We start from the raw sequence: 12,754 nt of genomic DNA on the forward strand, positions 1-12,754 counted from the left end.
ACACATCTGTATGAAAAACTGACTTCATAATTATGTTTACCAGAAAGTCCTCATCTAAAATTTAAAATTTCATGTCCCCTGGAGTATGGGTTTTGACTCTAGGGCAAGGCTAAAATGGATGTATATGTGTTATGCATATAAGATTTAAAAATGATCTTCTTTACTCCCACACATTTGAAAAGGAATCTGAATTCATGATTGTTTGTTGTAGACCAGATCTTTAAGGTTTTTTTGCCAAAATTATAGGTTTCTTAGTTCTTTTTAAAAGATTTTTGGCAGGGAGGTGGTCGTCAGTACAAATTAAACTTTTTTCTATTTCAGAATGAAACCCAATTAAATGAATATATGAGACTCCCCGACAAGTTTGTGTCTGGGTTATACGCTACTCAGGTGACTGTTAAGGCCTATTGGCCTCTTGTTAGATTAACAGGTTTAAAACATACCTATTGGGTTTATTTATATCACTGATGCTATCATATAACGGGTATAAAATAATTACATCTCTAATCATTCTCTTAGTGATAAAAATGCTATTTTGAAAACCAGGGTATAATATTCTATGCTAACTGATTTAGAATTTTGAAAAAGAATACAAATCTCATTCATGCAATTAGCGTCTGGCAGTTTGACAACTGTATAGACTGCAAAAAAAATCCCATAGAAATGTTTATAAAATTTATTGACAACAAAATGAATCAGTATATATACAATAGGATTATTTTTTAAAAATCAAATATATGTGTAATTGCTTTATTGTGGTTTTATACATAAATAGCGTACTCAGTCTTTTGAATTTAAATGCTATTATCAACAGAGAGTGTCTGATTGACGATTTTGCTTACCCGACTGAAAACGTATAAATGCAGCTTTAATATCTCTTTTATTTTCCTCGGTAAGAAAGTCGTCTTTGTTTGCTTTCAGAAACAAGGAAATTGCATAGGGACCAATTATAATTAAGAAAAACTGTAATATTTGTTGAAAATTTGGCCCAATTAAGGCTTTTGTGTTTGTAATGAAAGTTTCAATAGTGATAAACAGGTACATAAATACAATCACAACTTTTAAATATAGAAAATAGAATCTCTTCCTTACAAATGTTAGTTCATTATAGATAGCATCAAACATTTCTTCTTTCACGTTTTCCACATTGTAAGCAAGACTATCAGAATTTTCTGTATTGTTAAGTTCTGATGATATTTCTTCTTCTTTAAGTTTAAAGATATAATTTAAAATTTCTGCATTCATATTTATTAGTTGGTGAATATATTTAACAAAATATGCAATTGTAGTAAAAATCAACAAAGTGTATCTTAAAATTGCTGCTCTATTTGGGAGGGCAACAAAAAAGATATGAGTAAATGACCGAAGCATAAAAGTAAATGTTGAAAATATCGGACGTAAGCACAAAATGTACAAAACGATGAAAAGAACCACATTGCAGACACAACGTACGATGAATAAAAGGATCCAACATAAACAACTGCAACAACAGTTCTTACATTTACAATTATCACATTTTGACAGACATGTATATTTGTGGGAAAAGCAAACAAAAGGAAACACTGGAAAAGGAACTGAAATAGAACTATATAAACACATACATATATCATCACTGTCACAGCGACAAGAGAAATAATCTTTGCACCATTTTCTACCTGTAGTTTCCTTACAACAGTCCTTAGGACATAATAATTGATTTACTTTCCGACAAAACTGGGAATATCGAAAGGTAAATCTATCACTTATTGTATCGACATCTGCATTCAACATTTCTTTTTCTTCTTCTAAAAAACAACAACAAATTTGCTGCTTTTCTTTAGACATAAATATCTCATACAAATATCGGCCGACAAATATATAAATAAATGGGAAAAGTGTGGCATAACAAGCATCAGCTGCCAGGCATACCGTTCCCTTATCTTTCAAGAATAAGTAAAAAAAAATGGTTCACTAGGTCGAAAAACATTTAAATAATCTTCATTTAACTGTTTTAATAAGAAATATCTCCCTGCTGTTCTATATAAATTCAAAAGGTAATAACACAAAAAGCCACATGATAAAAAGCAATCTCATATGAAAATTATGCAATAAATTTTTTTCGAAACAACAAGTCCTTCTGAATAATAACTTTATAACAAGCTGCTTAAGACCGTATGGTTTATCGTTTCTTGTGTATGAAGGTTTTTGATAAGTTTGCGAAAAAGTCGGGCATAGATTTATGAATACACATTTTTTCCTTTTATTCATATCATTAGTTGTAAGCTTTCCGGGACTTTTTGTCACAAGTGTGTCTCGTTTATTTCCTATTTTTATTATATCCAATAACAGAAAGATCCATACGAATTGCAATGAAAGGAGGTAACAAAACACCGGGGTTACTAAAGGCAGGTGATCTTTTTTAGCTTTTATATTGTATAATCCGTAATCAGAGGACATTCCCGTGCAAATCAAATCTTCTCCAACCCAAACAGTTGTCAGGTAGTATACAAAGTTGCGCGTTAGTTGTTTTTCAAAATCTCTGTTACACAGATAATGTTTAGTATCATTATGAAACAGTTCAGTCCATAATAAGAAACGAACGATTTGAATTTTCTCCGAGTCGACTTTTTCAAGGCAGTCTGATTTGTTGTAAGTTAGATTTACTTTTAACACTGTTTCTTCGTGGTCGTGAATTAGTAAACCGTAGGTAAGGAGATCAAAGTCAACTGGCAACTGAACGAGAAAATTTTCATCTTTTAAAACGTATTGCCAATGTAAAATATCATCACTCACATTGTTTATACTACTGTGAAACCCTTCTATATTAAGATTGACATAAAACAAGTTAATACTAATAGATTGAGATAATTGTCTCCTTGCTTGGAGCAAACTGTTTTCGTCGAAGGAAAACGTGCAAAACGTTTGATTTTTCATCGGCACATTAGATGTTGAATTGGAGAGACTTTCATATCCGTTAGTGGTGTTTTGTTTATTTGTTGCATCCAACGTAGTAACATTACCATTTAGACCACTATGTTGCGTCCTATGTTTAGATTTCAAGATCAACAATCTTTTGGATTTGACAAGTGCATGTAGTTGGTGATTTGTACTCTTATGTATTTTGTTCTTGTTGGTATTGACATTGCGTCTTAATTTTGTTTTAGGTATTTTGGATGTCACGGCCAGGTCCTTTTTCAACTGTGCAAAAACTGTCTTGTTTCCATTTTCGATACCATCTTCAATTAATTTGACGGTTGTGTTCGATTTCATCTGGATGTGGACATGTGCATTATCCCTTTTTCTGTGATTGATTATAGCTATCGGACTTTCAGATACTAATGAAAAGATGAAGGTCATTAAGACTATTTCTAGAAAAATTAAGATTAAAATATACCTCCAGAGTTGATCCATTGCTGAAAAGAAAATATTTTTTATTTTCTAAAGGATAAGAACGTTCTTTGTAAAAACCAAAAGTTTGAAAGCAATTATCGAAGTACATATTTGGTGTTAATGTGTTAATCATGTTACAGCAACATCTGGTTTCTACTAATTTTCCAATAAGACAAAACACCAATAATTTGAATATATTTACCTAAATATAAGAGTGAATTTAAAATGTGAATGTTTTCATAGCCCCGGTTGACCATTTATATCAGTATACTCAGAATTTACATCTTTTGTGAGTGACAGAAGCTTGACATAGTAACTTCAATCAAAAGTATTCAGAGGCATCAAATGTCGAAAAGGAGTTAAGTACAGCTATTTGTAAGAACCAGGCAGAAACATAGATGACTGATTCATGATAGTTAATTTGTTTATAAAAATTGGTACAAACACATTAAAAAACATCTATATGAATATTTTTTCTTAAATATAATTTGATTGTGTGCACTGGTTTAAAAAAAAATGAACTCAAAAAACACCATAGTTGCTGATTCAGTCTACAGTCTCTATTGAAAGTGGTTACACATTTAAGGTTTGTTTCTAAAAATCCTACATTTTCCGGGTATATGGAAAACAAAATTATGTTTAATTGATTATGCAGAATTTATATCAACTGAAAATTCCATGGGTTATCCAAACTACGAATATATATTACGATTAGAAATTATGCAATTTCATCAAAATCTAGTTATCTCCCTTTGTCGCTCTTCAGTGTTGGAGTTGAAAAGGGTACAGTTATGCTCTTCTGTGTGTGGAAGGTCATGGAAGGTGAGGATTATGCAGGAAAGAAAATGTAGTTTTATTTGAAATTAAGTAAGATATTAAACATGAAGTTAATATATTTCATATTAGGGGAATATAAGAATCCATGGAAAGTAGTCTTGTAAGCAGTTTTTCTTCATTTTTACCTGATAAAAGCAAGTGTACCACATCACCTTATTTCCCAAATGAAAACAGCTTAGTGTACGTGAAAAACTGTAGGAGAAACATTAAAAACCACCTCAAATCATGTAACATAGGAGATATAGCTTCTGAGGGACAGATATGTTACCGTGCTGGTGTTTTTTCGCTATTTGGGGACTATACCATCTGTCCATTTCATCGATACTCCCTTGGAATACGATGGAAGAAGAAGTCATCCTGCTCACACCCGAGTCACCGTACAACGGCAAAGGCAGAGGTTGGGAGGAGCATTACTTTGTCTATGTCTCGGCACCTTCATACAGTATATGGATATATTGTCCCTATTGGCTCAGGTATATATATGTATTGTATTTGTGTAGTGGAAGTTGCATATATCATGTCAGTGAATAGATTTTGCATACATGTTAAAAATGCAGACACATATCAATTTATATAATATTGAGAACAGGATATATTTCAGAATTAACATAGGCAGAGACATAAATAACAATCTCTGTTATTTATGTCTCTGACATAGGCACTAAAACCCATCTTAATCAATGTATAAAATTTTTATTCTGTAACATTTTATACATGTAGTAGGTTATATGGAGATAAAAAAAATTGTTATATTGATTTAAATAGGGAGCACCTATAAATAAGTGCAAAATGCCACAATTAATATATCCAGAGACATAAATAACATTTATTTTGTTATTTTAATATGTCTCTGATATATCACGCTTGTGTCTTTATTGAATGCCTTTTAAAAAATTCTATTAAATTAACTCAAGACACAATAAAGGAACATATTTTAGCTTCTATGTTTTTATGTATAATTTAAAATACATTTTTAGGCTTGTGCAGTAGATGTAGAAAAAATGTAACCCAGGAAATGAAATGGTGCGAGGTAAGAAATAATTTTTATGTTTTTAATTATTTTAAAACAAATAAAACAATGAATTGAATGCTGTTAAATAACTTATACATGTATGATATACATGATTGATTAAGGGAATAGATGAGCACACACACACACATAAAAACTTATTTCTGTATGCTATTTTAAAGTACATAATACCTAGTATATAAAACTCTAAAAATAATTTGGCTGCATTTTTAACAAAATGTATTTAAATTTGCAATTTATTTATCTGTTTGATCATGTCCATAATCAATATGATTATGATATTGACTTTATCAGAATTGCATGTCATACACAAATTAAACTAAAAACAATCGCGATCGGCATTTATAAAATAAAGAATTTATGTCGCTGCATGGCCAAGTTAAAGTTCAGATGCATTTGTGGCTCGTTTTAGTTATTATTTTGGAGTAACAAACTATTTTGTCAAGCTAAATTTTAATATACAATGTATGACATAATTTCAGTGCTGTAAAGATGCATCTTCTGCTCAAAATTGCCAAATTACCTCAGATGACACCCCTGAAGCAACCTCACAGGTAACGTTATCAGCTGTTATTGATTTATCTCTCACTAGTCTTCTAACAGTTTTATTTTATGCACTAATTTCATGTGCTTATAAAATATGAGGCTAATTGTAATAAAATCCCGAAGAAAGTTGTGTGTACAACTTGTCAGAAACTTTCTGAAGTTTGTTTTAATGATGCATAAAAGTACAGTAAATCGATCAACTCTCAAATGTGGACAAAGTCAAATGATTTTGTTTTCAAATTATACATTTCCATGTCACATGCACATTGTACATATGTTTCTTCTTTAATAACCTGTTATAAACCTTCTTTTTTTTTAATTTGAATATTTCTTAATTTATCTCTTTGAAAAGAGATTCATGAATATTGCTTGGGTAATTTGAAAAAATATTATAAATTTTTTGGAGAATTGATTGGGATGAAAAATTATTTACAGAAATACTGTAATGAGCAAAGAATTGGAACAAACGGTTTTAAAAAATTTGCATTTTAAAATAAAACCTGTATGAGTTCGATCTTTTACTTATGAACATAAATACATTTTCAACAGTCCAGGAACCTCCAAACAAGGACAGAGAATTATGCTGAACAGTGCCATTCAGAGACAGAGAATTCCGCTGAACAGTGCCATTCAGAGACTTTGTCACAGGTATTTGCTTTGATACTTGATTCCCTAAAACTTGTATCCTCCTAGCCGGCACCCAATAGGGATCAGTCTGTCTGTCTGTCCATCCATCTGTCTTTCTGGTATCACTTATCTGGGGCATATTTTCTCTCCCCTTGGCCCAATCTGGCAAATACTTCACAGACAAGGTGCCTTCTTGTAAAGGTTGACTTGTGTAGTGACCCTGAATCAAGTTTTTATATCAACCTTGAGGGACTAGCAGACCTTGATTTGTCAAAATCATTGTCTTGACTTTGCTCTCTCTGATCACTCTCTCTCTCTCTCTCTCTCTCTCTCTCATTCTCTCTCTCTCTCTCTCTCTGACCCAATGAATCTCAGACTAGACCAGAAGACTGCCAGTAGGTATTGGCTGTGAGGTGAGCATGAATCAAGTTTATTCATTGCCCATAGAGTACTTGTTTAATTAAGGAATGTGCAATGATCTTGACCCAAATTTAGTAGAGGTTAAGGTCAAAGCAGAATCCCCTGTAGCACTTTTGTAAAAACAGGGCATCTCAATGATGTCTAGTGGTGTTTCATATGTAAAGTTGTCAAATACTGTCTTTTAAAAATTGAAGACTGGACATAAATATATATATAAAGAGGATTTGTAAATTTTGTGATTTTTTTATGTGATTTATCCAGTGAGTTAAAATGCGGTTAATACTCACTAGATTTGTCAAGCAAATAAATTATATCAATTTATGCTAAATCACACGATCATCATAATTATAGAAGCTTTATTTTTTTCATATGGCTTAAATACACCTCTTGCAACAACTTGCATGTAGAATTTTGTTGTTAAAGACAAATGTATAGATGTGCATGTGATGAGATGATATTTCGGAACTTGTGCTTCTTTATTAAATTAAATTATGTGCAGTATTTATACATTACCACTTACCAGACATTCATTTTGTGTACAATAAATGTCAATTAATGTGAGAGAGTGGGGTATGTGAGCGCGGCCACTTTTTAGCTCACCTGAGCTGAAAGCTCAAGTGAGCTAGCTTTTCTGATCATCTGTCTGTTTGTACGTTAACTTTTTACATTTTTGACTTCTTCTCCAGAACCACTATTTAAATTTGTTAAAATGAAGGGCCACTTCATTCAAGGGGGGATAATTAAAAATCATTGAAAATTTGTTGGTATTTTTTAAAAATCTTCTCAAAAACCATTTGGCCAAAAAGGTGAAACTTGTGTTTAAGCATCCTCATATAGGTAGTGTAGATTCAAATTTGTTCAAATCATGATTTCCGGGGGTAGGGTGGGGCCACAATGGAGATGTTGAATTTTTACATAGGAATGTAGAAGGAAAATTCTTCTTCTCAGAAACTGATCAGCCAGAAAAGATATTACTCATGTGAAAGCATCCTCAGATAGTATAGATTCAAGTTGGTTCAAATCGTGATCCCTGTGGGTAGGGTGGGGCCACAATTGGGGGGGGGGGGATGTCAAATTTTTACATAGGAATATATAGAGAAAAATCTTTAAAAATCATTTTTTATTTTAACACAATTTTTCTAGAAAAGCTCTTACTTTAGTCAGTTCAGATAGTGTAGATTAAAATTTGTCAAAACGGTAGTTGTTCTTTTGCAGATCAATTGTACATATATATATTAGAGGTGTGCATATTGCTAGGATTGTGATTTCCGATAATTTATGAAAAAAATACCAGCTTTTAAACTTAGTAATTTTTTGGCAAAATATTGCATATAGGGTACCCTCATTGTACGGATAACTCCTCCTACAGTTCTCAAGATAGGTATTTGTTCTTTTGCAGATCAATTGTACATATATTAGAGGTGTACATATTGCTAGAATTCACTCGATGGAAAATTGTTTTTAGTGATTATTTCAATTTTTTTCACAGACAGATGAATCGACAACATATACTTTGTCACAAGAATCTAGCTGGAGCACTTCCTTAGAAGGACAAATACATCTCGCAGATGGAATAGAAAATCTGAACAACACCTTGATGTCTCTAAGTGGTGGCCAAGTAAGCCCAATAAAGTTTCAGCTGAAAACTCCATTGAGGGAGGTCCAGTCTAGCACAAGAAGATATTTAAAAAGGAAGGCCAAGGAGGTAGTGCATACAGTTCTCAATCATTTGGCTCCAGGACAATCCAGTGATATGTTCCAGTTACTTTATGAAGACAACTGTCATGAGGATACAGAGCAAAGTGATAAAACAGAACTTGAAATCACTGATACAATTCTTCAACTCTATTGTGAAGCTGAAAACAATGCTCTCAAACGTCAACTTCTGTCCCTGCTGTCCTTGCCGAATGCACATAGTAAATCAAAACTTCAGAAACTCATTCCAGGACTTACAAAGTGGGAAATTGATCAAAGTCGAGCACATGCTGCATCTCATGGAGCAGGTTCTTTACCAGGACATGTGGAACCAGGATACCGGCATCGCATGAACAAAGAAAAGCTGGAGCATGCTTTATCTTTTTTCTTGGATCCAAAATTTCATCAAATTTGTTCATATGGAACAAAAGATTTGCATTGTGACAATGGACAGACTGTCACCATACCCCAAGTAGTGAGAACAACATGCCACTCTTCTCTCCTACAAATGTACAAGTCATACTGCTCTGAAACAGGTTTTGTTCCTTTGTCAGATTCTACTCTGTACAAAATTCTGTCTACATGCTCTGCAAGTAAGAGAACCAACCTAACAGGTCTAGACAACATTGCCACTGATGGTGCTGCAGCTGTAGATGATCTAATAAAAATGTGTGACCAATTAAAAGGATTAGGATCTGAAACAAATACAGTTGCCAATCTCACCACTGCCTTAAAATCCCTAAAGATGTACCTCAAGTCAGAATATAAATTTAGCGTGGGACTATCTAGTGGATGCCAAGATCATTGTTTGAAGTTTGCTTTGAGTCACCCAACCAATGTGCTGTTGCAGGAAGAATGTGATCATTCCCATGAAGAAATTTGTGGAAAATGCAACATCCTCAATGAAATAAACAGTGCCTTGTTTAATGAAATCCAAAATATCAGAAGTGAGTAATTTTTTTCTGCAGAGCAATATTATATTAAATATTTTTAGCATTTTTTTAGAATTAGAGCTTAGCTATTTTATATTCGCAACAACGCACTTCATTTAACATGTATTTTAACATTCCCATTTTTTGTTCACAGCATCTGACATAGCAGAAGAGTTAGCATTAACAGCAGAGAAAGCTCTTGAGAAAATATCAGATTGGAAAGCCCACATACTAAGGACACAGAACCAAGAAGAGGGTAGATATAGAGCATTAGAAGAGCTGCAGCCACACCAACTTCTGATTATTATGGACTGGGCAATGAAGTTCCTTCCTGCACTTTATAGAGAAAAGCAATCAGATTTTTTTGGACAAAAAGGCATGAGCTGGCATGTTGCTGTTGCTATATTTAGAGCAGAAGATGGATCTTTGAAGGTACCTTTTCAGATATTATTCAGACAATGTCACACATTTTTAATATATCAATGATATAAAGATTGAGAACTCTATATACACATGATATACATAAGACATTGACTAATTGGACGCATTTGAATAAGATGGAAGTAGGGTAGATTGTCTTTTAATTTGATAGAGAGAAAACAATCTATAGTAGTATACAGCATTGATTATGCATGTATAGGTATGAAAATGATAAATCCAACTTTGCACTTATAGCACAAGACATTCAATCACATTTTTGGAGCAGTGAGGCAAGATTGGTTTGCTGTTGCATCAGCCATTGAGCACATCCTAAAGAGTATAAGAGTACAAATGCCTGGAATTGAAGAAGTTTTTTTTTATGAAGTGACAATGCAGGTTGCTATCACTGTGGGTGCCTGTGGCTGAGCATGCATGGAATTAGTGAAAGAACAGGTGAGATTTCAAATGCCTGAAATGATTTTTCTTTATTGTTATATTTGGGTATAAAAGAAAACCATGATATTTGTTGTTGTTTTATTTTAAACAAACATTGGTTTATGATTGCATCATAGATTTTTTTGGCAGAATTTGTGCAAATGATGAAAGTAATGTTTATAAGGATTTAATAACTTTTTTTTCAGGTATCAGCATTGTACGCTATGACTTCAGTGAACCTCAGGCAGGAAAAAGTTATTGCGATGCCAAAATTGCCCATATGCGATCCAAATTAAGGATGTTTGTTTCATCTGGAGAAAATGTAACAACACCATTTGACATGAAGAAGGCAATAATGGATGGAAGTGGTGTAGCAGGATGTCAATGTGCAGTTGTGGAAGTTTAAAGTTAAAATTGCAATTGTCAATTTTAAAGAATTCAAATGAAAAAAAAAGCTAAACTTTAATTTGCTCACAGTCATAATTACTAGCAAATAGACTCTTTGTGATTTTGAAATATTCCTTGTTGAAACATATTAGCACAGCACTTTACTTTGATTTATATATAGATATACACGTGAAAAGTCATTTCTGCTTCAACTTTTTCAGTAGTCATTATGCTGCCATGGTAACAGAAATTTACAATTTATCTAAATTTTGAATTGTGAGGATTGGCATTCTCAATTCTGTATATTTGAAATTAATGAATGTTTCGTTTATTATCTCAGTTTGATCTTTTAAATATTTGACAAAATTTTATTTTAATCAAATACAGATTGTGATGATATTTTTTGTTGCTAAGGTAAAAGAGTAATACTAAGATTCCAAATGCTTTAATTCAGGTTTAAGATATGTATTTCCCTTGCTACATGTATATGCTCAAAATTTTTTTAACTTGTGCGGCTAACTGAAATATGCTCCCAAAATGTAGCAATTTACCATAAGTTGTATTTGTTAAGGCCATTTTTTGGATATTTCGTTGCCATAGTAACAGTTTAATAGTTAATAAGTCACAAGTTTTATCTGTATTCTGTCATTTTTAGGATGTGTACTTTCTATTTTATATGCCTAATATCTTTTTAAACTTGTATTTATTATTAGCAGTATGTCCACAAAATGTAACAATTTTGGGGTTTTTTTTATGAAAACGATATTTTGAGAAATTTTATTGACATGGTTACCAAATGCTTTTTAAAAACCCATCGGTTTTATCTGAAGTTTAAAATGTTCAATGTGTGTACTTTCTATTTTAGGTATTAAGATTTCTTTAACAAGTGTTATTTGTCCACAATATCTTTCCAAAATATGATGATAGGTAGTGTATATGTCAATATTTGAATTTTCATGTAGTTTCATTGCCATGGTAACACATTATGTATTTAAAAACCCATGAATTTTATCTTAAAAGTGTTTAGTAAGGGATATGTACTTTTTACCCTCTGTGCTCAAAATTTTGGCACATGTGGCATTTTTACGTATTTTGCCCTTGAAAATGTTTGATTCTGAGAAAAAGCCTTAATGACAATTTCTTAAAAAACAACATGTTTTAAACTTATTTTTACCATTTGTTGGAAAGGTAGATTAATATTGTTATTATGATTAACAGTGAATATATTGGGCCATATTTCCAGAAACAAAAATAAAATTTGTATAGTTTTGTTCAAAAAAAAATTTTAATTGCCTAAAGTAAGTGATAAACTCAAAATAGTATGCGTTTGGTGTTTGCTGTTTAGGTACATTTACATGGTGCCATGTTACCATGGCAACAAAGGTTGAACAAAAAAGTCATAATCTCCAATGATGTTCTGGTGGTCCATAAAACTTCATATTAAAATTTCATAGAAATCTGAGTTGGTCATGAATCACCCCCTGCCTGGTTCTTACAAATAGCTGTACTTAAGTTGATTTTTGTCATTGACACATCTTTACTGTTATTTACCTTGATGCTGAAGTAGCTCAATATATTACAGTCCGTGTGACACGCTAGTTGATGTTTCCTCCTCAAATGATTGGATGAAAGACTGTCTGCTCGTTATATTTATTCAGGTTTCAGTGAACAGTTTGCAAACACTCAAATATTGCTCCTAGATTATGACCTTTTCTTGTCCAGAAACAGATCTTTTTAAGATAAGCAACCCTAGTTTGTATTTGAACTATACATCCCTCAACATGATAAAACTTAATATTGAATGTGTTCATAAATTATATTATCAATTAAAAAACAACAACATTAGATTGAAACTCATACCAATTTCACACATATGTAAACAATAACAAGCCTTGAGCTTTGTTTAACAAAGCACTTCAAACTCTGTATTTTGCTTTTAACTCAATATTTCACTTACAAATTTTGAAAAATTCTGAAACATACTCATATTGACCATTTTAGATACTAAAATTGAAAAAATAGAAAAATTTTGAGCTCAAATCGTGTCTAAGTCTCT

General features: G+C 32.2%; 2 protein-coding genes across 3 annotated transcripts; one reads left to right on the plus strand and one right to left on the minus strand.

Moving 5' to 3' along the window:
* Nucleotides 1–724: 724 nt before the first annotated feature.
* Nucleotides 725–12,316, minus strand: LOC128157720 (uncharacterized). Its single transcript, XM_052820325.1, has 2 exons — nt 12,250–12,316; nt 725–3,392 (listed from the first exon to the last, which is right to left on the minus strand). Exon 2 carries the CDS (start codon nt 3,388–3,390, stop codon nt 2,017–2,019), a length of 1,374 nt encoding a protein of 457 aa, XP_052676285.1. The 5' UTR covers nt 3,391–3,392; nt 12,250–12,316; the 3' UTR covers nt 725–2,016.
* Nucleotides 3,898–12,204, plus strand: LOC128157719 (uncharacterized). 2 transcript variants are annotated; one of them, XM_052820323.1, is made up of 8 exons: nt 3,899–4,679; nt 5,184–5,236; nt 5,719–5,790; nt 6,332–6,430; nt 8,319–9,471; nt 9,611–9,888; nt 10,132–10,329; nt 10,518–12,204. In XM_052820323.1, the coding sequence occupies exons 1-7, from the start codon at nt 4,292–4,294 to the stop codon at nt 10,300–10,302; spliced, it is 2,214 nt and encodes a 737-aa protein (XP_052676283.1). In that variant the 5' UTR covers nt 3,899–4,291; the 3' UTR covers nt 10,303–10,329; nt 10,518–12,204. The 2 variants fall into 2 exon arrangements, with proteins under 2 accessions (XP_052676284.1, XP_052676283.1); XM_052820324.1 differs by having other exon boundaries at nt 3,898–4,679; nt 10,132–12,204.
* Nucleotides 12,317–12,754: the final 438 nt, after the last annotated feature.

The sequence above is a fragment of the Crassostrea angulata genome, chromosome 8 (genome assembly GCF_025612915.1).
Source record: "Crassostrea angulata isolate pt1a10 chromosome 8, ASM2561291v2, whole genome shotgun sequence".
Lineage (NCBI taxonomy): Eukaryota > Metazoa > Mollusca > Bivalvia > Ostreida > Ostreidae > Magallana > Magallana angulata.

Bases quoted from the DNA above. Each gene is read 5' to 3' on its own strand.
- LOC128157720 (XM_052820325.1), bottom strand. From the start codon at position 3,390: ATGGATCAACTCTGGAGGTATATTTTAATCTTAATTTTTCTAGAAATA.
- LOC128157719 (XM_052820324.1), top strand. From the start codon at position 4,292: ATGGAAAGTAGTCTTGTAAGCAGTTTTTCTTCATTTTTACCTGATAAA. The intron at 5,237-5,718 runs GTAAGAAATAAT...ACATAATTTCAG, and splicing joins AGGAAATGAAATGGTGCGAG to TGCTGTAAAGATGCATCTTC. The intron at 5,791-6,331 runs GTAACGTTATCA...CATTTTCAACAG, and splicing joins CCCCTGAAGCAACCTCACAG to TCCAGGAACCTCCAAACAAG.